Source organism: Empidonax traillii, unplaced genomic scaffold (assembly GCF_003031625.1).
Source record: "Empidonax traillii isolate 1590-97213 ecotype Southwest subspecies unplaced genomic scaffold, ASM303162v1 scaffold778:size296861, whole genome shotgun sequence".
Lineage (NCBI taxonomy): Eukaryota > Metazoa > Chordata > Aves > Passeriformes > Tyrannidae > Empidonax > Empidonax traillii.
In genome coordinates this window covers 206,601-231,272 of record NW_020955971.1, presented here as the reverse complement: position 1 = coordinate 231,272, position 24,672 = coordinate 206,601, and the positions used below count along the sequence as shown (strand labels likewise).

General features: G+C 39.4%; 2 protein-coding genes across 3 annotated transcripts in view; one reads left to right on the top strand and one right to left on the bottom strand.

Annotated features, from left to right (window-relative positions):
• ACE2 (angiotensin I converting enzyme 2) overlaps positions 1-8,185 on the top strand; it is a 33,230-nt gene extending 25,045 nt beyond the window's left edge. Inside the window, exons 16-20 of one of the 2 annotated variants that reach the window (XM_027901351.1) lie at positions 4,079-4,179; positions 5,157-5,273; positions 6,542-6,736; positions 7,394-7,519; positions 7,934-8,185. In XM_027901351.1, coding sequence (XP_027757152.1) covers positions 4,079-4,179; positions 5,157-5,273; positions 6,542-6,736; positions 7,394-7,514 — 534 coding nt within the window. In that variant the 3' untranslated portion in view covers positions 7,515-7,519; positions 7,934-8,185. Of the gene's footprint in view, positions 1-4,078; positions 4,180-5,156; positions 5,274-6,541; positions 6,737-7,393 lie in introns of both variants that reach the window. The other variant, XM_027901350.1, reaches the window with a different exon arrangement.
• Positions 8,186-11,053: 2,868 nt separating this feature from the next.
• BMX (BMX non-receptor tyrosine kinase) overlaps positions 11,054-24,672 on the bottom strand; it is a 26,031-nt gene continuing 12,412 nt past the window's right edge. The window contains 13 exon segments of the mRNA XM_027901353.1: positions 11,054-11,130; positions 12,105-12,257; positions 14,182-14,303; positions 15,205-15,269; positions 15,499-15,548; positions 16,489-16,571; positions 16,994-17,087; positions 17,090-17,105; positions 17,854-17,875; positions 19,407-19,457; positions 20,228-20,287; positions 21,600-21,664; positions 23,643-23,863. Coding sequence (XP_027757154.1) covers positions 11,054-11,130; positions 12,105-12,257; positions 14,182-14,303; positions 15,205-15,269; positions 15,499-15,548; positions 16,489-16,571; positions 16,994-17,087; positions 17,090-17,105; positions 17,854-17,875; positions 19,407-19,457; positions 20,228-20,287; positions 21,600-21,664; positions 23,643-23,863 — 1,079 coding nt within the window.

Sequence of the window (24,672 nt, the reverse complement as noted above, 5' to 3'; positions counted from 1 at the left end):
CCCTAGAATCAGTGAAGGGACTTCTCCAGAGAGTGATCCCATCCATTTTAAGAGAAACATCTCAGCTAGATGAGTTACTCCATGGAGATACCAATCACAGTTTTTCACCTGCTACAGGGCAAGCCTGGAGGGCTAACAGAGCAAAACCTGTGATCCTGAAAAGGGCTGTGTTTTTCCCAGCTATGTTGATTTGTCTAAATGAACCCTCTACCTAAATTCTTCTAATTTTCATTATCATGGCTATAGTGTCTGACTCCAGAAGTTATTACAGCCACTATTTCACATTTAAATGTGAGGCTAAAGCAGAGGGGTTGATTCCCACATTCTATTCTTAAATGCTCTTGACTTCAAACTAACACTTCTGTCAGCATTTCTGTGTAGATTTTTCTTTGTCTGTTTGCTGTAATCTTTCTGGGCCCTGATATATTCGGCTGCCTCCCTGCCCTCCAACCCTTATGCAGAGACAGCTTTGTTATTGAGATCGTGGGGGACAGTGCAGTGCAGCTGCTGCTGTTTCAGATGAGAAGAAGGGCTTTTATTCCCAAGAGCTTGTCTGCTTTTCCCGATTATACCAGCTGGTCCAATAAAATGTATTACAGCAATTGAAAAAACTCATCATCAGATGGGCTAAGCATTGGCTTAGCCCATCTGCTTAACCCAGGCTGAAAATTTGCTCCTTACTCTAGCTATTCCTTTATATGCTAATCTCAGGGAAGCAGTGTAGAAGGCTTAAGTGCAGACACTTCATTCCTGTTAATAGCCATTTTCACCTTGCAGAACATTAGTAATTTTCCAAGAATGAGTATGTCATCCAGCGGGTCATTTAGACCTGCGTGTTGGAGCCTATTGCACTAGCAAGGACACAATACCATGGGCTCATTTTTCATACGAATTGATGTTCTTGCTTCTATCAGTCTCTCACAAGTAAGCCCCACTGGAGTTTTATTGCTTCCTAGACTGCCAAGTCTAGTTAGATACAATTCAAAACTGATATCAACAGCATGAAAAGGTTCCATATTACAACACGTTTATTAGTCATTATGGTTAATGTTTAGCTTAATACCATTTTTATGCCTGCCTTTTGCCATCACAGTCTTTTGTTGTGCAATTGAGCAGCTGTAAAACAATCTCATACAGATTACTTATTTTGAGTTATTGTATGGGCAGTAGGTTCCCAAGCCCTGAAAAGCAAGCCATACGTTTTCCTCTCAAAACCAGTCCACATCACCAACTTGCAAGAAAACTTTTCCATTCAGTTGTTTTATGCCTCTGCACAAATTTCTCTTTTGCTGAGCCCTGGGGACATGACCCTGAATGCTGGTAAGTCAGCAGCAGGTAGTGGTACATGCATGAACAGGCACAGAGAAAAGGCAGGGGGAATCTCGGGCAGGAATCTCAGCCCAGCTGCACAGAGCAGTATGTTTTGGCTGCTTTACACAGCTCACAGTGCACGGAAGCTGTGAACCCAGTTCAACTGTTTGTCTAAGATGAATTTCTGGTTTTTGAAATTCATTTTTTGCACTGTTAAGACAGCAGAAAGCATTCTGAGCATGCCAGTAAACCTATTTGTATTTCTGCTCTAGAAAAAGGGGAAATGGGATGATTCCCCCTTTGAGCACAGGCAGAGCTGCACTGGGGAAGCTGCGGGGGCAGCTGCAGCTCATGCAGACAGTTCTGCACCTCTCAGCTACAGACCTCAACCCTGGCTTGCTACCAGCAGGGAAGTTTCAATAGCCTAAAGTTCTGGCAAATTAAGCACCCAGACTCATGGATGGGCTTAACGCCAGCTGTACCAGAGCGTGCGCTGCCGCAATTACCCTGCTAATTGTTTCCAGGCCGATGAGATTAGGGCTACATCATTGGATCACCAGTCTAGCTTATGAGGCTGAAACACTCACAACTTTACTTCAGCTGGGGCTTTATGGAAGTGTTCTCCTAAAGGAACCTGCTACAGGATCCCCACTGAGTCTCTTAGGGTGTGTTTTACTTAAAATAAAAGGTTCCAGGAGGATCAGTCAACCCACCACCAGTTCTGAAAACAGGAGTCCTCTTCAAACATTAGTTCAAAATTCCCCACTGGAACAATGCCATACGTGTGATTACATTGTAAAAGGCTGGCATACAAGGCAGTGTTAGGGAATGAAGAGCTGTCAGCCTGCAGGCATTTAGGTGTATTTTATAGTGGAAAATCCTTTTTGAATCAGAGGCCAGAGTTACACTGTCTTTCAAGTCACACGTGGGATATTGGAGGGAACACACTAGAAAAGAGCAGAGGCACATGGCAGAGTTTGTTTCTTTCTGAAAGCAAAGCAGGTCCTGTAACGAACAGCGTAAGGTGTGTTTCTGAGATGCTGAGGGAAGGAGTGTGGGTAGTATTTACTCAAACACAGATCAGAAGCCAGCCAGGTACTTCCCATCCACACAGCCCATAATGGTTGGGCATAAATAGAAATTTGAGAAACCCCCACAATAGCATCATAGGCTGTGATGGTGAACAGTGCCGGCTGCCAGAGACAGCAGTGGTAACAAGAAGTGTGGGGCTGTGAAAGCAGAAGAAAGCCAAGGGCGTTTGCTTGGAAAAGGTGACTCAGCCTCAGCCCTTGCTGGTGGGAAGAGCCAGGGCTGGCACAGCCCCTGCCCTCCGAACGCCACAGGGACTGCTCTGATTGCAGGGCTTTGGGCCACCTGCAATTTCCTTTCCTGGGGCTTGATCCTGCATGGACTGACAACACTAGGCTCTTTCTGCTCTTTCCTCCCCTGTGTTTATAGAATCATAGAATAGTTTAGGTGGTGAAGAACCTTTAAGGTCATCTAGTCCAGCCCTGCTACGATAAGCAGGGACATCTTCCCCTAGATCAGGTTGCTCAGAACCTCACCCAGACTGACCTTGAGTGTTTCCAGGAACTGACCATCCACCACCTCTCTGGGCAACCTGTCCCACTGCTTCAACTCCTTCAAACTAAAGAATTTCTTCCAGTAACTAAATCAATTCTCTTTTAGTCTAAAAATCTTACTCCTTGTCCTCTTGCAGCATACCCTACTAAAACGTTTATCCCTGTCTTTTTTATATTTATACATATTTCTCTCTCTTAATTTTATATCAGTAAATAAAATAGGAAAAAACAAACCAAAAACTAAAAACAAACACAACAGAGCTTCCTTTTACCACACCTTCCTGAATGATACTCAAGGAAGTCAGGAGCTGTGTAAAACTATTACTGACAGCATTTAGAGGCATTCCTGCCCAGGTACTATAAATGCAATCAAATCTAGGCCCTAGAGGGATAAAAATATTGCCACAGAGTTCAGTTGGGAATTTTCCCTTTGTGCACATTCACTGTTGCACAACAGACCAGACTGAATTATCAGCTCCTGTGGTGGTTTTTGCCCCCTGTACAGCTCTTAGTTCCTGCCCCAGAGCAGCTGTTTTTGACTTCCACTGCAAATAACTTTGGACTCATAAGGTAGTCCACTAGAAACCTGCACACAGGCAGTACATTTTATACATCACCTACCTATTCTCCAGGGAAAAACAAGAAATAAGTGTCTGCTCCAGAAATACAGAAGCAATGAATTTTTTACCAAAGCAAACCCCAAACAAGCGAATAAATGAGCCACCTTCACATAAAAACTCTACCCCAAAGGTTCTCCTCCTTAAAAGAATAGAATAAAAGAATAAAATTATGTGACTAAAACAATCCAAATTATGAAATCTTTTTACTTCAAAGACAATGCACAATATTTGGTAGCAATAGTGTTGCTCCTGATGCCTTTTCTCCCTGTAAGGCAGAGAGATGTGCTGGCACTGCAGCATCTTCAGCAGCTCCATGTAAAGTTACTGGAAATTGCAGAGGGACAGCCTGATGTCTGGCAGCAGGGATGCCTGCTTGGTTATTCTCCTGCAGAGAGCCAAGATTAACAGACCTAAAGGGTTTGGGTAGGTTTCTGATGTGCTATCATGGTACAAATAAATAATACTGATGTGCATGCCTTACAATTGGTATTTTTTTTTAGAATGATTTCTCAGTGTCAAATAACTTGCCATCTCTGATGAATTTCTCTTATGCTGTTTTCACAGTATGAATGGGATGACAGCGAGCTCTTCTTGTTCAAGTCATCCATCGCCTATGCCATGAGAAAATACTATGCAGAGATGATGAAACAGGAAGTTAACTTCCAGTGAGTGGCTTACTTAATTGTGCCAGCTATGTCTACATTGCTTCTGGTTCACGAAACAGCATGAACTGGTGGAATTAACTGTGCCTTCTGTCAAATGGAAGGTGATAGCAAACAATGTCAAACACCAGGAGGTTGCAAAAGGCAAGATGCCAGCTTGGGTATATGGTGTCTTTTCACTAAAGAGTCTGAAGTTTAGGAGTAAAGTGCTAAAGTTAGGTAAGAAGGCTTTGTCTCCCGTGGCATATCAGTGGTGCAGGTGAGTCTAGAGAATTTGTGCCCAATCCCTGTATGGGAATATCAGGGAAGGTACACTGATTAGAAATAAAAATCTCCAGCAATGTATGTGTTTGATACTGGATATCCAAGAGGTTTTGGGCCAAGAAAAGATAAACTTATTGATTAAAAATCACTAGAATTTGGTGCAGACTTACTAATCTTACCCAGATTCAGTTACAAATGCAAAATCTTTCACATGAAATTGATTTTGGTATGAAACCCAACCTTTTTATTATCTTCTTCTTTAAGCTATTAGATACTATTCTATAGAACATCAGTCATGTAATATCTAGATATTACTTTATAGAACATCAGTCATGTAATATCTAGAATCTACTCCCAGCAGAAAATAAGGAAGAAGACTTTTTTTCCGCTTGGTACTTCATATATCACTTCATTCTTAAGACCAATCCCAAACCCTGTCTGTTCTGCAGGTGATTATGTGCTGAGGAAAATTACACCAACGATTGCCTTAGGTATGGAGTAAATTCTCTCCAACTAAAGTTAGAAATTAGCACGTAAAAAAAGAAATTCTGTCAGGAAAATTGATTTCACTTCCTAGTTGATGTCACTAGAAGTATTCCCTCAGCACAAACTAAGCCCCTGGTACTGCCAATCAAACACAAGTGTTCACTTGCCTGAATTTAAAGTTAGTGTATCTTAAAAATAAAGGTAACCTTTCTCTTCTGTTTCTCCTTCAGGATTACAGACATTCATGTCGGGGAACAGACACAAAGGATCTCTTTCTATCTTACTGTCAGCATGCCAGGTAATATCAGTGATATTGTGCCCAAAGCTGACGTGGAAAATGCCATCAGGTGAGATTTTCCTCTCTGGGAAAAAACAAACAAACAAACAAACAAACAACAAAACAGATGAAAGGGTGGAAGGGAAAGCAGTGCTCAAGTCAGCTGAGGCAGAAGGGGTGACAAGAAAGTCAGTTCTGTAGTTAAAATTGTAATAGTGGGATGAGAGAAACTAGGATGAGAACTGTTATGACAGAAAGAAAACACTCCATCTATCTGATGTGTCCTGGACAACAGCCAATGTAAAATGCTTCAGGGGGCTTGTAAAATTACCATAACACATCTCATGGCATCGTACCTTGCCAGAAAATATCATTGCTCAAACTTTAACAGGAACTATCTTATATTCTGAAATACAGAATATAGTAATGGTATGTGCAAGCACATGTGTTTTCTTCCTCTCATTAGTGAAAATTCAGTGAAGGAATTATTGTTAGCAAGGACTCCAGAACAATGGCGTGCTAGAAAGACAGCCAGATGTATTTGATTATACAGAAGAGGTCAGAGCAGGAGCTAGTTCCCACTTACAGGTCAATGAACAGCTCTTTTATAGCACAGTGTGATACCGCTGTAAGTCATTGCTATAAAAATGATAAGTAAAACTGCAACTCTGCAGATGAACATGAATAATGTACAGTGGGAAAAGAAGAGGGCAAAAATCTAAAAGCAGCAGCAACATGAAATGGGATTGAGAAAGCAGTCAGATAAGTTGGTGAACCAAGGAAGAAGAATATGGTTGTGAAAGTCACTGTCTGGTTAGCACTCAATAGCAGATGTGGAAGTTCAGGGAAAAACAGGGCACAGAAGAGATACCAGAGAAAGCGTGTTTAGGGCAGTGAAAACCACAAAAATTAAAACTGCAGAAGACTGTAGGGGGAAACAGGTAAAAAAAAAGTCAAAGCTGTGGTTTTATGTCACATATCTAAGACCCTTTTGGATAGCCAAGAAACTTAGGGTAAAGAGAATGAAGAGCAAAATGCAAATAGAGAGGGAGACTACGAGGTTGTTTGTGTCCTTTTGATAAATGTTAAGACTGAGTTTAAGAGTTCATACAGTATCTGAACATGTCAGTGAAGCTGCAACATATTAAGGGTTTACTGTGGTTGTCACTCACTACCCCATGGCAGAAGTAATATGGATTTAGCAGTACCTCCTCTGCAGCCTTTTCAACTGAGCAGTTAGAGGAAGCTTGGCACACTGGAGATTTAGAAAACAACTGAAAACTGTTTCTTTTCTTCCAATAAATGTGTGAAACTCTTTGAATTTGCATTTGATGGCAGGATGTCTCGGGGACGAATCAATGAGGCTTTCAGGTTGGATGATAGCACGCTGGAGTTTGTGGGCATACTTCCAACCCTGGCTGCACCTTATGAACCTCCAGTCACCATCTGGTTAATTGTATTTGGGGTGGTCATTGGTCTGGTTGTCATTGGAGTTATCGCCTTGATCATCACTGGCCAAAGAGATCGCAAAAAGTGAGTAATATTTTTTGATGCTATGATCATCACCACTGTGTGGTGATGTCCCAGTAATTGAATCATCCGGATTCTTACGAATTGGGCTGCCAAGTCTAACTGAAACAAGTTAAGGAATGAAAGCTTATTATCCCTCTCCTATCAACAGGGATAGCTAAAGGTTCAGCTCCCTGCCAGTGCACGGCAGCTTTGGCAGCTCAGTGCAATTGCCCCATCACAAGCAGTTTGACCAAGGCACCCGGATGCTGTAGCCACAGGGAGCTGCAGGGTGGCCAGGCTTCTGCCAGCCCTGCTGCAAGGCGGATGGCATGTCCTGCTGGGAACACAGTGCCTTCTCCAGCAGCAGAGTTGCCAACATTCATCAGCACCTCCAGTTTTCTATAACCTTATTGGAGGCTGTCTAGTAATGTAATTCTCCTTAAAAATTGTTGCATTAAGAGGAATAAAGCTTGGTTGGTTTTCTATGTCTCTCCATCAATGGGGTTTCCAAGAACATAGTAGCTTTGCCACAGGTCCTCTTTAAAACCAACACAATTCCTTTTATATAAATATTCCCAGTTAAACACTGTATTATTTACATTAGAGGGTTGATTCTGGGTATCCAGAAGGACTTGAACAGAACAGGGACTTCTATTATAAAATGACTTTTCCTTACAGGAGAGCAAGAGAAAGTAGAGTTGAAGCAGGATCAAACTCTGAAGCGGTGAACCCTTATGGTGAAGAGGGAAAAAGCAACATGGGCTTTGAGTCAACTGAAGAGACACAAACATCATTTTGAAAGATGTGGGTACACTAAGGATTTCTGTTTTGTTTTGTTTTGTTTGCTTCTTTTATTTTTCACTTTTAACAATAGTGCCTAGCAAAGGACCAAAACACTGTGGGATGTCTTAAAACATAATGTCTTCTGGTAGACCATTAATCTACTGATTCATGGCCAGTAGCAACTAAATCTGCTGTTTATGTGGTAACTAGAAAACATGTAAAAATTGAAGATATGTGTATCTTGTGGCATTTCTATGAATTATGTGCATAATATTACACACTCTTCATGCTGCTTTTCATAAGTGTGCCAACTTCTCTCTGTTTCCTCTGTAATGAAATACAAAAGCTTGGAAGTATACAGCTGTATACAGATCAGTACACATACACACATAAAAATAACTCACATACTCCGGGGGAACATCTTGATCTTTCCAGATGGAGACCTCAAAAGTGGATCTAATAGTGAGGAAAAAAAAACACCTGACCACCAGAAGAACTTTAGTGATGAAGAGCTCAATTTGATATGAAATAATTGCAATTTCTGCACCTTCAAGAAATCTGTATCAATGCAAAACGGATACTGGATGAAGACTAACAAGTACTGGAACTTTATTAGGAAGTTGTAACATAAATTATTTTTCTAACTGTTTGCTTGATAAGTATTGTAGAGACCAAATAGCCCATGCTCCCTCAAAAAAAAAAAAAAAAAAAAAAAAAAAAAAAAAAAAAAAAAAAAAAAAAAAAAAAAAATTAAAATATCTCTGAGTTTTGTTGTCATTAAAAATGGAAGAAAACTCCTTAATACTATATGATCAAAGTTTAGGGTTTTTTCCATATTGTAGTCATTGCCTCCACTGTTACAAATACTGCATTACAAATGCTGCACACAACAAATACAACTGTGCTGTTACATACAAGGGGCAGCAGACTGAGGCTTGGGATGTTGGGATTGCATATGAAAAATAAAACCTGTTCATAAGGAGAACAGTGCAGCACTGGAACAGGTTCTTCTTCCATACTCTAGGAGAGGCTGTGGGATCTCCACATTTAGAATTGTTTAGAGATCAGGTAGAAAAATGTATGGCTGATGCAGCAGTGAGGATAATCCCACTGTGAGGGAGAAATTTGGCTAGATGACCTCCAGAGGACCCTTTCACGCAGGTTTTCTATGATTCTAAGGCTTGTAGGTCCCATGCCATAGGTGCCACTATGCCAGTATGTTTTTTTCTGTACACACCAGGATCACTGAAAGTCACAAGGATCTGATACTCAGTCCTGGATTGTGACAAAGAGCCACTAGCAAACATGAACCTGCACAAAAAATGTCCAGCAAATGCAGGTACTCCTAAAATCATGGGCCTGCAAAATGATCAGAATCTGCAGAAAGAAGCCAGACATTTATCTAAAAACACACAGCTGGATGCTAGAGGATCACAAAACACTATCACAATGCTCCACATTCATTTCCTGTTTGAGACAAGACCCTTAAGTGAAGCAGTTCAAAATGGTAGGCAGATGATACTGATCAACTGCAAACTTGACAGGAATGCAAAGGAATGAAAATACTTTTTTTTTTAAGTTGCCTACCTATACTACATATTCTATTGCCTTAATAACCCCAAATCTTAGTACTTTAGCTGAACTTTTAGGATAAATAACTCAACTATATCTGATCTTCCTTCCTACTTATCGTGCAGTAACACAAAAAGGGAATGGCGAAGCCTGAAACAACCAAATAATGCAATTAGTCATGCTAGCCACCTTCAGATCTGTAGTTAAGATTAACTTTTCCATTATGACAAAGTTTTCATTTCAATCCAATTAATTTTAAAAGCTGTGTTATGAATTAAAAAACACCATTCAGAATTGTCAACATACAAAGCCACTAAAAGAATGCAGTGGGATGTTGGAAGAACATAAATAAAAAGACAACATTTATATGAAAAAGGTCAGCTACATGCATTAGCCCCACTCACAGTTCACACCCTCTATGCTAGGGGGTCCCTCCGTCTCCTACTTTCTCAGTGTCTGCACTCCTTCTTGACACTTCCTCTGGGTCAGCACTCCTTGACCCAGCCTGGTCCTCAGGCAGCATCATACCATGCCCTACCTCTCCCTCCTGTGCAGTCTCCTGTGGCCCCCAGGCCTGCATAGATTCCACAGTCATTTGCATGCCCCCAAATGCTGCTTTGTCTCAAACACACACATAGCTCTTCACACAGACAAGGATGTGCACTCCAAGCCAGATTCCAGTGCTGGGACCCAGCAGTGCCAGCAAGCACAGGTGGCTTCTGGCTGGCCAGAGACCTTCATTTCCTTCTCTCCTTTCCCCCTATATCTGCCCTGTGCATTTTTTACTCCTTAGGTTCAGGTGAGCTTGAACCAGAGCTGCAGGGGGGTCCCTGCTAGGGCTGGGCCAGCTCCACCAGGGAAAGGGCCAGCAGGCACCACTTGGACTCTTAGAGATATCACATGCTGGTCTAGCTCAAATATAAGGAGAGAGAAAAAGATTAATTTTTTAGAGCTGACTTTATTTTTTTTAGATCAGCGTTTTACAACTCTCTGTGTCTAAATGCCTCTGTCACAATTATGTAGCTTCAGATGTATCTGGTACCTCTAGACTTGCTGAAGTTAGCACTAATTTTTGTAGTGCTATGCACATTTGAAAGTTAGGTGTTCTTATTTAAATGCTAACATGAGGAGCCAAATTTCAGCTCCTCAGTAGTAAAATATTTGGCTGAGCAATTATATTAATAGCATTTTCAGTTATCTTCAAATTTTTGCTCTTCAGGTTTTATAGTAATCAGCAAATTTACCATTTACTTTGCAATGATTATAGAATCCTGCATAAAGTTTTATTTTTCTCTTTTACCTGTAGCAGAAAGCAGTAACACTCTAGAAGATGCCACATATGTTGCTAAATTGCAAATATCCTTGATACATAGCTCAGAATGAATTCCAAATCAAATGAACACCCTGAGGGCCAAAACTAAAGTCAATAATACTGGTGAGAAAACAGATATCATATTTTACCAGTAGTAATTTCTAAGTAATTGAAAGTGAGACTATATCCATTTATGTTGCTGTCACTTGCAGCAGTTCTAAGTTTGACTTCAGGTGTCAACTTCAAGTGATTACAAAGAAAAAACACATTCAGATGAGTTATGATAATCAGAAAACCTAACAAGCATGTATTTCCCTGTTTACATTACCAGTTAAGGCCAAACAATGACAGCTTGGAAGCACTGAAGGAGTGCAAATAATTGGTATATATATATATATCTCAGTGTCTGAGAACTCTTTTGAAAAAATGCTAACGAAATGAATTGTATTCTTCCACGGTATCGGTATCCTTCCAAATTCTGTCACCCACAGAGCGTCACTAAAGATTTCTCCACATGCTTCCTGGTCAATTCCCTGATTAAATGAGAAGCACGCTAATATACAGAATAATAGGGGTGCCTAATGTCAGGCGGATTTCAGATTTAGCTCTCGCACAGAAGGCAGGTGATATGGAACCAGTATGCACATTCATCTGCTTCTGAATCTTCTTTTTCAAGCTCTGTTGCCTTCTCTCAATGCCTCAAAAAATGGTAAGAGCTGATAAAAGGCAGGGCGCTTTTCTGGTAGTTAAATTTTAAAATAATTCAGGTACAGTAATTTCCATGTGTTTCTCTTGATTTTAGCATGCAGAAATCTGTAGACAGTGATGTTGCTATGCATTTCTGCATGCTAAAATAAAATTAAAGTTACTTTTTATATCTATCTTACGTTGCGATAGTTTAATCTGGTTTACTTTCACTAACATGCCCTCAAATATGAGTCACTTTTCTCATTTTCCTGACAATTACATTAAAAAACCCAATGAAACATCATGGTCATTTCACAGTATCATCAATAATGTGTAAAACAGTTCTTTGTTGCTGGTGAGAAACAAGTCATAGTCCACAAGCAGGTGATTAAAATTTTTACATGAAGAGGAACAATAAATTAGGATCATTTTTGGCACAAAAGATGCAGATCTCTCAAAATAAAACAAGCATGATCAGCATTTGACTCACAGCTCCTAGAGTCATGGGTGGGGTAACACATTCCTTCTCCTTCTAAGGGCAGAGTTATTTTACACCTTACCTACCTAAAAAGGTGGAAGTCTCCTCCACATCTGCTGTTTAAGATCTCCGTATAGGAAGGCAAATATCTTTTATTCTGTGGTGGCTAAGAGAGAAAGGACAAATGACCATGGAGAGGTACCATAATGGTCCTGTAATTATGGAAAACAAAATCTGGACAGTTACTTTAGCTCAGCCACAAATTTTAAACCAAAAAAAAATTAGGTGAAAAGAATCTCATCCTGTTTATTTTGTTGATGTTGAAGGGTATGATGATGACACGCTTCTGAAATGAAGGGAGCCAATCTTCCTTTATGACCTCTTTCCTGTATTAAAAATTTCCTGAGCTAGATACAATATAGAATGTACTACATACAAGCGGTGTCTTCTATAAAGGATATTTTTCCCTATAAGAATCAGTTCAGCTATCAGCAGGGACTCCTAGTGGCTCCTGTTGTTTTGTTTTCTCCAGTTTGTATGAGCAGATATACATACCTCATGCCAGCAGTTGTCCATTACCTAGTAGATGGTGTTTGAAACCTGTTGTGTTCTATAAAATCTGTATCCATGAGAAACTTTCTCAGTCACTGGCATACTATATTAAAGCTCACAGGGCTGCTTTATCAAAGTGAACACCTCCCACATTAAGACATGAAATGACAGTCAAGAAATTCAACAAGGTAAGTCCTTTTTCACAAAACAAGATATATATGCAAGATAAAATTGATCAGACTCAGAGAATATTGTCCAAAGAAAAGTATCAAGGGAACTAAAAAGTGTGACTTTATACCCAAATGTAAAACAACTCCTACTGCAGGGGAAGATGAAGTTAGGTTATAAAGTTAGCTGTAAAATATATTTAATGTGGACAACAATGGACTGAAATTTTACAGAATATGTGCAAACATCCTCTTATATATGTGTGTGTGTGCACAGAGAGGGAGGAAAAACAAAATGACAATGAGAGGTATCTATGTTTTTATAAAATAATAAGAAAAAATTTACTGTTTTTTAATGAGTGGGACATATACTCCTTTGGTATCAGAAAGATTTCCAAATACTTTATAGTGTCAGCTGCACATACCTTTAAACCTGGATTATACTGAAGCAATAGATATTTTGGATAATATGGATATGGATAATACCAAAATCATCAATTCATAATTATAGTTTTTCAGGAAACAGTTTTGACTGTAACTGAACATATGTGAGATTCATGCCTACCCTAAAGTAAAAAAAAAAAAAAAAAAGTGAAATATTTATTTCAAAATTATATATAATACTAGCTGCATATTTTTTTCCTTTTTTAGAAATTTTTGGGATCTTTGACATCCCTCCAGCTTGAAGAGTGGAACATTGTGGTGTAACAGTGAGATCATAATAAAATGGAACCTGAATCCCAGCTTTCCTTGATGAGAACATTTAAAAACCCCAAGTTTCTTTCTTCTTTGACATCTGCTTTTGGGATATGAATACATCAGTTCACTTCTTAAAGTCTGATTAATTAATAACAACCAAAAAAGAACTGACAGATCCCACTCTCCCCTTGCTTCCACTGCATCAATGGATAGTGTTAAAATGAGAAAAAGATCTTCTATGGAAAAATAACATTTCTCATTGAAGGTAATGCCAATATTGAAGTTAATGCCAATATTGAAGTTAATGCCAGTAAAGCCTGGGGCCAGAATTTAATCAATAAGAGCAAAAAGAAAACGTATCACCTGAAAATCCAACTTCTGATATAATTGTATATATTATAAACAACTTGTAAAGGGCATGAATGAACTCTTTCTCTGACAGAGTCATTAATACTGGGAGACTAGCTGAGATTAAAGATAAGAAGCAGCCCAGCATTTGGAAACACTTTTATCTGCTTTTTTCACCATTGTTCAACATCAAGAATAGTGTGGTGCCAATCTTTTATCAACTTGACAGCTGCCAAAATTTTCCTGCTGGAGAAGCAGACCCAGATAAGTGGAATTCAAGCCTGCTCACAAAAGGTTCTCTTTCCTTTGACACCTTCTGCAGACTTTAAGAAACACTGAACAAACCTCAGGGATTTCTAAACCATAGCTTGAAACCACTGAACTAGAAGTTCAAATGTCTGAAATTCCTGGGTAGAAAGTGATCTGCAAACAGAAATACTTTTTGCTGAGATACAGAGTCCCAGTTTACACAGGCTCTCCCACAGATGGCTTATGCACAGAGTCCACTCTGACCTCTGGGAAAAACAGAAAAGCCCTTTTGAACTGGGCAGCACTGATTTATGGTCTAGGTATACCAAAGATTCCACTTTATCTCCACTGCCAAAGTTTACTTTACCATATTAAACACATATGTAGCAAACAGCGAGTGGGCAGAGTTTCTATTTGCCTTAATGAAAACCCTAAGGGCTAAAAAATTCCAGATAGGATAGGGCTTGTTTGCACAAAAATATTAAACAAGAACACAAACTGTAACTGCTTTTCACAATCCTTCAGTGTGCTAAATGTCTAGCATTTCTGCCTAATAAGCTGATGAAATCCAAATGTAATGGCATATATACACACAAATTCATATGTCAAATTCCCTACATACCAAAGGCCCATACATCTGACTTGTTGCTCAGCTTGGTGTACTGAAAAACTTTGTGTGCTTACCACTTCACTGGAAACTTGGTTCCTAGAGAACTTATATACAGAACATCCAGAACATACCTACAAGGCAAGAACCAAACTTGGTTGTGATTGAGTTACAGTGGAAAAAACTTTACTGCTTCTTTCTTGTACATCGCAATGTTCCTAAGGAAAGCCTAGGCAGAACCTTAAATTTCCAAAGGATACCTGATAGAGGTATTAGGATAATCTAGAACAGATCATTGCTACCAACTTTCTAGAGAAATAACTCAGAATCATAGAAACACCTGTTGTCAGGCCATCTAGCCTGGCCTCCTGCTCGACTAGCATCAGAGCAGGTCAGCCATGACTGTGTTGCTAAGTCTTAAAAGCCTCCAAAGATTACCATCTTGTGCTCTCCCTGACCAGCATGTTTCAATGTTCCACCCCCCTCCTGGAGAAACAACTTCTCTTACTGAGCTGCAGCCTGTGGCCGAGATCTGCTCTGCTGTTATATCACCCGGCACAGATAAGACTTACCTGGCTCCATTGGCTCTGTAACTGTAAGTAGTTACAGGCAGCTTTCAGATACCCTCTTATCTTCCTCTTCACCAGGCTAAGCAGCTTGCTCCCCTCAGCCTCTTCTCAGACGATGTGCTCTGTAGGTTGCTCATCCTCACCATTCAGGCAACTGTTAATCAGGTAATCTGATTAAGATATTTGGTCCTCAAATTAGGTGAAAACCTCGTACACCAAAAAAACTTTGAGATTTCTTTAAAAACATGACTAGTGAAATCTCTCAGCTGAAATTTGCCCTTAAGCCTTAACTTTTTAAGACAGCAGAGTGACCCTATTCTTCTTCTAAAATGACTTACAGTCATTAATGGAAAGGAGACACAAAGAGCTGTATCACACCCTTCGGCTTAACTTTCCCATCAGCCAGCTGGTCAATGCCAGTAAACCAACATCAGAGCTTCACTAGGCCCCCAGTTCTTTCCCTTACCTAGTCATCTTAAAGTCAGATACTTTCACAGTAAGTTTGCTGTCAACCAAACAGTTCCTAGCAGCCTTTATTGGGGAAATGAGAAGAGATGAATGGAAAGAACATAAAGAGGAGCAAATAACATCAGGTATTTGCTGTTTGCTAATAATTTCTGTCCTCTAGCATTTCAGTGAATAATGACATCTTTGATTGACACAATTAAGTCTGAAACTGTAAGGGAACAGTAAGTGGCTCTCCTGTTTCACTTTTTGACTATTGATTGGAAAACATTCTGTACCATTATCCCAGCTTTACAAATAGGACTTTGAGGGATGAGGAAACAGAGGTGAGAAATCCACATTCACCTAGAAAAACAGCAACAGAGGCAGCAACTAAACCCTGTCTTTCAAATGGCTTCCTACTCTGGGCCCTTTTCAGTTGTCTCAGAATTTACCAAGGCATCAAAAAGTGGAAAATATTGATTGGATTAGTTGCAATGCACTACAAACAGAGTAGAGCAATGAAAAGGTGACTGTAACAGCTTGATTTATGAAAAGTTCAATAGAAACCTAGTTCTGTAAATGATCACTTGAGAACATTTATCTAAGGTTGTATTCTCTGCATGCATGCTCATTAACTTATGTGATACTGTTTGCATTTACAGTTTTCAAACTGAAATCAAGCTCCAGTTTTATTTCTGTTTTCCCATGGTTTCCCATGTTTTCAGGAAGCTGACTTTCTATTTAAAACTTGAATTCTGCTACTTAAGTTGTCTGATATTCCTGATTTCTTGATTGAGCTGTGAAAATTGGTGAGGTATGGATTTAACAACTGTGTTTACAAATAAAGACAATTCTTTGAAAGCATCAACAAGACAATTAAAATGCAACTAACTTCCATTCCCCTATTGGAAAATGAAACAAGTCTGTAATATAAATAGTCAAAAAAATCTTCCAACATATTTTTATCTAGAGTTAGAAGGCAAAATATTGCTACTGACTCTGAAGCATAATGAACCAGAAATTTGGCTAGATTCACTATTAATAGGCAAACAAAATAACAGCTTATTTCCCCAAAGAATGGCAGCATTCTTGAAAGGTAAGTTTTGCATAAACTTTAGATACAAGTCCATGAAAGGAGTGATCCCCTAATCAAAAGCAAGTTGAAATTCTTGCTTGCAAACTGGCAGATAAATGTATTTAAAAGAGCTGGGCAAGACTGAAAGCAGTGGGGGTCATTATTCTCTGGTTATTCTTTTCTTGGTGGCCAAGGCATCAGTCTCAAAAAGGAAAGTTATCTTCATACCATTTCCTGATGAAGCTGTGGTTGGGACTTTATTTACTTTTGTAGACATTGCATGCCAGAACCTTGCCACATATTTATAAAGAAAAACTGTTAAAGGTCACAGTATATACGTGGCTCTTCTGAAATAAAAGAAAATACAGGGAAACAAATACCTCCCTCTCCCTACCATATTACAACCATCCAGGTAATGACAGATAGTCAATATTCAATATTCAGCAGCTGCTGCATCGTGACACCAGACTGAAAATTTTCTTTGCTTAAGGGTTGGTTCAGCAGAGGTATTTCAGTGAGAGGTAGTACAATACCAAACCCCCACTGCACAGCAAAGGGAAGCAACTATATTGATTGTGAATATGTCAGATCAAGTTACACCCTAACTCCCCAAAAAAATAGCTCAATATTTGGAGTGTTCAGTATTGGAAGAGATTCACCATAATGCTGAGAAGGCCAGATGCCTAAGCCAAAACCAATCAAGTAGAAAGAGTATATGGGATAGCTAGTGAATTTGTGCTGATGGTAGTGTATAAGTTTGGGAATTGATTCAAAACAGTAATTTTCAGCAAGGTAATACTTGTGCTCAGGGGCTTTATACACATGTAATATTTGACTGTTCCTTTTTTTATATATTAAAAACATCACAACGTGCAGTATATGTTAAGACTTTGCAAAGTGCCTTCCAACCCAGGTATTAATAGATTAGTTGGCATGAACTGCAACACTTAACTGGCTCAGTGACAAAATATGTAGTAGATGTCTCCAGGAAAATTTTACATTTGCCTCAACCTGCTTTTCCCTCCTTAACCCCTGCTGGCTATGCAGTACAGGCTCAACCCATTGGAGTGGTACACTCAACCTGTTCAGTGACACACTTTAATGTAGTCTGATGGTTAGGACTTGTCTCCCAACAATTACATCTTAAGCAAAAGACTTTCGTATTCTGCACCTGCAATGTTTCTACATCCAATTTTGAACACCTTCCCTTCCTCTACCCCTTTCCATTCCCACTCCTATTCCGATTTCCATTCTCTTCCTTCTCTCTCACACCTGAGACTCTGCTGTTCCCCTGGATTATGTGCCTGTTACACGGCATTGTTCAGATGAGAAAATTCTGGACCTCTGTTCCCCCATTCAGGGAGCCACTGTCACCTATGAATTCAAAGAACCAAGATGTTGTGAATGTGCCCAAGGTTCACTTTTAACACGGTGTAGAGATTGTTGTTGACCTGTCACAGCAAGCAGCATGTCCATAGCATGCCCATGCGCATAGAATTGTTGCACTTCGTTGGGATATTCACCCAGGAACCTTGCTGAATACAGATGCAATACAAATTCCTGCTTTGCAATACATTTGGATAAACTTCAAACCATAAAAGCACCTTCTTTTCCCCAGTTAAATAAACAAAATAAATAAATAAATAAATAAATAATTTACAAGAAGCAACGAGGTTGGCAATAATTTCAGTGAACTTTAGCCTTTTACACTGTAATGTCCAGAAAGGAGACATGACTCATCTGAACTCCTTTAAGGACTTCATTAGAACAAGATGAATAATGCATGAGAAATATTTCTTTCCAATAAAAAGAGGGTCTAGGTAACAGTGGTATCCCACTATAAATATTTAAAATTAGGTGAGTTCTACTCCAGCCCAGACATGAAGCAAGTTGTCTGCAATATTGTTTTGGTGAGCAGATACAGATTTATAACTGGGGAGATTGAGAGTTTTCACCCCATCTCCTTCCTCATATCCCTTCCAGAGGCTCTACGTGTTTTAAGACCCTAACTATGACACACACATATCCTGTCTGAAAAAGAGTTCTACCTACCACACTCAGTTCCTTCACATGAAGAATTAGACTGACATATTTTTTATTGCCAAAGTATTTCTGCATTACTGAGCAAATAAAAAGGTTTTCATTGCACTCTAATATATTTGCACTATTTTTAGTCCTTATGTGGTATTCCAGTCCTAACTTTTACTCTCCACTTTTACTTCTGTTAATGATTACCATACTGGGCTGGATATTCTGACTTCCAGAGTTCATTAAACAGCTACACCTCTATATTGCAGGGAGAAAAAGAAGACATCTAGAAGTTCATTGCTGTGAAGTTTGAAGTAAATTTCACTTTCCCTAAGTTAACTGGAGGCAGTGTTATCCAGCACCTTTGGGGACTGAAACACAACTGCCTTTCTCCAGTGTTCAGCCACACCTGATTTTCATTCCTGAACCTATGGTGCAGGTCTAAGGGAAAGGACACTGAGTCAAGGCTTCCAAATGATCATGTTCCATCAAAGCTGTTAGCGGCTGGGTACCAATAACACTGAGTGCGAGAAAGTAGCAAGCCACAAGAGCAAAATGTTTACACAGCACATCCAAGAGGAAAAAACAGGTAAGGGAGGCTGTGTCTCTTCCAGAAAAGTATATGGACAAGCATTTCTGCAGTTATCTGCTTGTACACCTGACTATGGTGCTGTCCATCCTGGCTCCTAGTCAGCTGCATCCAGTCAGCACTCAGTGAGCACTGCACTGAGTTTGCCCAGGGTTATGTTCTTGTCTGGGTGAGCTGTAAAACCATCACAGAGAACTCCTCTACACTGACCTGCAGAAAAAGCAAACAACTGGAGCAAACAACACAGGACTAGGTAAAAGTGAAAAACAGCTTTGACAGGAAATGCCCTCAGTGTGGCTTCGTTACAAGCCTATTTTAGAGGTGAATTGTTTGTTCATTAATGCAGAAGAGGCATTTCTTGAAATCTGTTTATCCATCCCAAGTTAGCACAAGCATTTCTAGCACTTTATACTACTACAGCTATTTGAAGAGCATCAGCATCCTCTAGCTACACTGTATAGCAAAGACAACAGAAACAGAAACATTTCAGTGGTTGTTCATATACAAACAATAAAGGATGTGTAGGACCTTCAGACAGAGCAGCTGCTCAGACTGGGCACAGGATATTTCAGCATATCAACTATAAAGAGAAATATTGGGCTTGTTGTTCACAGACCAGTTTCTGAATAAGGTGCAGCAGACATATGAAAAAATACTAGCATTGTAAAAACTGCTTTTTAATGTCAGAGGGTAGACTCAGCACTTGTCCTGTATATGTGATTATAGGCCATGAGATTACAGGGAAACCACTAGTTCCCATCTGCTTTTTCTCATCCAGTGGCTCTCATTGCCCCAGAATAGCTGGGTCCACTCTGTAACACTGACTTTTTACAGCAACTCCTTAGAAGATCCCACTGCCCTAAAGTTCTGCCAGGAGCTCTATCAGAAGTAGTTTGCTCTGTCTCCCACAGACCATGATGTAGTTGCCTGCCTAAAAGCTGAGAGGTACATAATTCTCCTCTAAACATGAACCTTCTGGTTTCATAATATTTAAGTAAACTGAGAGTCCCCAGTGGATGAAACAAGCCAAACATGCTCTGTCAGATCAGTTCAGGGAGTACCAATGTAGTCTTTTCAATAGCAGTTCCTTTTATGAAGCGTAACTTTAGCATAAAAGAGACTGATTTGTCTAAATGAATTTTTTTTTCCTCTGAAAGTAAATATATTCACACCTTCAGAAGTCTATGGGAAGTGATACTGCTGATGAAAAAACCCTATATTTATTGTAATTATTATGATTGCCACATGTAGGATAGCATTGCTGTAGGTACAGTGGACATGTAGAGTGGAAAGGCAATCTCTGCCCAAAGAATCTTTTGGTTCTCAAGAAGACCTGTTCTACACACTCACTTATGATTAGCAATACTCTGCTCTTCTGCCAGTGTCTCTTTGCTGACACTGGAGTTTTCCCTGCAAAGACAAAACAATATCATAAAACTGAAAATCCAGTGACCTTTCAATACTTAAGGGGCTTATAAAACAGACAGAGACAGACTTTGTACAAGGCCTACTGTAACAGGAAAAGGAGTAATGGTTTCAAAATGAAAGTTAGTAGATTTGACTGGACACAAGGAAGATATTTTTCATGGTGAGGTTGGTGAGACATTGGAATAGGTTGCCCAGAGGAGTTGCAGATCCCCCATCCCTGGAAGTGTTCAAAGTCATGTTAGATGGGGCTTTGAGCAACTTGATCTAATGAAAAATGTCCCTGCCCATGGCAGGGACTAGATGATCTTTAAGGTCCTTTACAAAACAAACCATTATAAGATGTGATGATTCTATGAAAAATTCCTTCCTTGGGTTAAAAGTCATGCTACATGTATTTTTTGAGTAGTTATGATGTAGAATATTTAAAAAATTTGAAACATATGTAATTGTCTGGATTTTTTTATCACTTGGTAAACACTTAAATAATCTTTCTCCTGCACTGTAGAATGTGTTAGAAAGTCACATATTCTCTGTGCATGCTGTAACAGGCAATGAAACTACATCTGCCTTTAGTGACCTTATGCAGAGATTGCATCTCCCTTTTCAAAATGTACATGGAAGCTTTCCAAAACTGCACAACCCTAGACTTTACAAATAAATGTTCTTAGCATGACAGACAACAGGAGTCCATATGGCAGAAAAAGAAACCTTTAAAATAACCTCTTGTACAGAAATACTGATGATTCTTATTTATGGTTCCTTTCACAGGATACTATAAAAGTAGAGATTTTTTAAGGAAATCTCTGAATCTTGTCCAGTATGGTTTATTATGAGACAATATGTTATGTTTCTGTGAATTTTTCATTCAAATAGCTTGGCGTGCATTTAATGCTTACAGTGTCATGTCATCTTAGTAAAAAGGGAAATACGGATCTGATGTCTCACTTTGACAGACCTGGACTCACTTTATCCTGTATCACACTACTCACATACAAACAAAGGCCCAGGAGTGCTAGGAAGGGTGATTTAATGCTGAAATAAGAGTACAAAAATTGAAATACCAGCATCACTGAAGTCAGTGACAAAACCGTAGACTTTATTTGAATGAAATCAGTATGTTTTTCACATGAGTGAATGAGACAAGAAGACAAATTGTATCTAATTTTATACATTTCAGGAAACCTCATGCTTAGTACTCAGAATGTTATTGAAAAATAATCCAGTAAAACTGCCTAATCTTTGCTAGACTTGTGTGGAAAACATTTAAGCGGTGTATGGCTGCATACTGATTAACCTGGGCTTATCATCATTCAGAGACAGCTTTCTCAAGTAAGTGCTCGATACAAATCCTTTATTCCCACAAAATAAATAGCTCACTGTTTAGCTATTGTACGTGACTGCATCTTAAATCTGGTCACTTAAAACAGGAAAAGGGATTAAACAGAGAGTCACTTTTCAGAATGCCACTGACAGAAAGGCTCATGGTTAAAACATTCCTGCTTTTACTTACCACGCAGAAAATCTCAGAAGCAATTTGTTTTAGAAAATTACACTTCAGTGGAGACCTCTTTCTGCTAGTCATCGAAATGGTTTCCTCCTCTGTGGCTGGTTTCATGGTACGGAAGGTTGGAGCAGCTGTTCAACAATATCATTACATGCCATCTCAGTCGCTGTGATGAAGGATGCCAGAGACTAATGGGTGCCAGCAAACTGTCCAAGATCAAACACAAAGAGTCAACAGGCAAGCTCAGCACTCTTCCTGACACTATGTCAGATGAAACTGAGAAGCTAAGCTAAGTGAACATGGACAGCTGAGCTACCACTTACAGCAGCTGGCAGCATGGCGTGATGGATTCAGTTATGGGGACCAACACACATCTGTAGTTGTAAGGTGGTGGGCTGTATGTTGTGCCCATCAGAAAAATAAATGGGAGGAATAAATTGTGTATTTGAGCATGGATGGATGCAGAATAGAAGAGTTTCTTTAACATAGATCTCAGTATCACAAGAAAAAAACTGAGAGTGCATTAAAACAGGTGAAACATGTGACTCCTGATGTTTGTTCCTATTGCATTCAAGAAAGCAAGACCTTTGTTCCTTTTTCAAGAAGAATTTAAAGTTTTTGTTGAGATGTATATATAACTTGTCCTTATAGAATCAATACTGCAAAAGTCTCAGTTTCTCAACCCAAAGGGAAAAGCCTGTAAATGTCCCCCCTTTTTCTGGATCTCTCTCTGCTTCTTCATTCATGATAGAGCCCTCTACTCGGGCTCTATAACAGAGCTGCCTGTATTGCATGTTTTTACATAATCATAAGTGAGGGCATTCAGGTCCATATCTCAGCTTACCATCTTACTAATTTCTTCAAGTTGCTGGGGTTGTGTGCTGCTTTCTTCATCCAGAACAGTATGTGATCTTAGTTATAAATTGCAGACACTTTATGTCAAGTGAAGGTTGTTTTATTTGTTGGTTTTCTTACAGTTGTAACAGTAGATAAGTAATTTCAGTCTGTTCCAAAGTAATTTGGGCATCCCCTATCTGAAAAATTCTTCCCTTCCACATTTCTATCAAGTATATAAAATCAAACTCATCTAGTATCCATCATGAGACAGACAAGGAATCTTATCCCTTCCAGACAACTCCTATTTGTTGCACTGCCTTCACCTCCAGTAATTCCTAAAGCCATTTCTCAATAACTTGGGAAGAGGTTATCCAGCTGGATATTAATGAAAAATATATTCAGTTGCTTAAGAAGATTTCTCCTCTTGTGAAACTCAAAAAGAATAATTAAACCCTATGCAGGATAGGGGTGCCCTGTCTTTGTGGAAAAGTATTACTTAAGCTGAGAAGAGACTGAAGTGATAAGGGATCCACACTGCAGCACTTCACACTGGTCTCCCACAGTGTCACTGCAGTTTCAGTTGTGATGGGGGTGGTCTAAAGAAGGTTTGTGCATACACCAGAGACAACATTTTTTAGGAGAGACTATATCTTTTTATCAATTAAACTAAATTCTGAGAAAAAATTTGATAGCTTCTCTATACACAAGCTCTTCTTCAGGCACATACAAAAATTAGGGCCATTGAATACTATCTTAACTAGTATACTAGGCAGTGACTGCTGTAAATTTTATTCAGCCTGCTAGCCAAGGATGGTAATGAAAATGGAGTTGTACAGTAGACAACGAGGCTTCTAGAGTAATGTTTAAAAGTTACCAAGGTAATTCTAACATATATCCTGAAAGATGCCAGGACTGCCTGCAGTCTTGTCTTTAAAGATGAGATATGTGGAAGACCATGGTCATGGAACAAAAGAATTCTGCAGGGCATACTTAGCCTTCTCAATCCATTATTTTCCACCAGTCAGAATATTTTTCTTGTGATACACAGTACTTATTGCTTCTGACAAGCTGGATAGCTGAATTACCTTCAGGTTTGTAGTTGCCTTGGGCACAGCAACATTCAGGACTGATTTCTCTGGTGATAGTCTCCGGCACAGGCTTCCACACTTCCATTTTTGAAGACAGAGGAAATAAACGATAAGGAGATCTAGCACAGGCTACAGTAAGAAATAACCCATGGCATGTATATGATCAGTTATATTTTGAACATTTATAATGATATTAGGCAAATTAATCAAAGCTCAGAAGCTCAAGGCACAGACAAGCAGCTTTTTCCTCATCCATTTAGAAGGACAGCCTAGACACTGTTGTCCACATTTGAGACAGGTGGGAACAGAGCCAAGTTCTGTCATAATGACACCAGTAGCAATTAACTCTGAATGGATGCTGGCACTGCTGTAATAGGAAGCTCTCATTACCAGAATTACATGATAGACCTGACTTGTATAAAAATCCTGACACCTCTCTGAAGCTGATACTACTTAATGAACAGTTGCAATTCCTGTGCTTTGGACACCACTAGACCAAGTTGTGCTTTACTGTACCTAATTGCAATGATGTCCTGTTGTATCAAAAGATCCCATCACAGTATTTTAAAAATAACTTCAGGGTTCTTTTTAATGGCTTTTGATCCACAGTAATGTTACCATCAAGCACAACAAGCATTAGTCAACTCTTACTACTAATCACTGAAAGCAAAAAGCTATGCTAATTCTAAATGATTCCCTTTTCCTAACACACTTTTTTGATGTTTCTCAGCTAAGCATGCTGGATATAAGTAATCTCACTCCTTGGTGCCTCACTTTCCCTGTGCAGAGCTGAACACGTGTAGGTGTGTAACCATGGGATTCGTCTTACCAAGTTCTGACCCTTGTCTTCCATCACGTGAAATATGTCATCCTACAGGAGTGTCTACCTCTCATCATGGGTTGTTGAGGATGTCTGCCCAAATTACTTGGATGGGAAG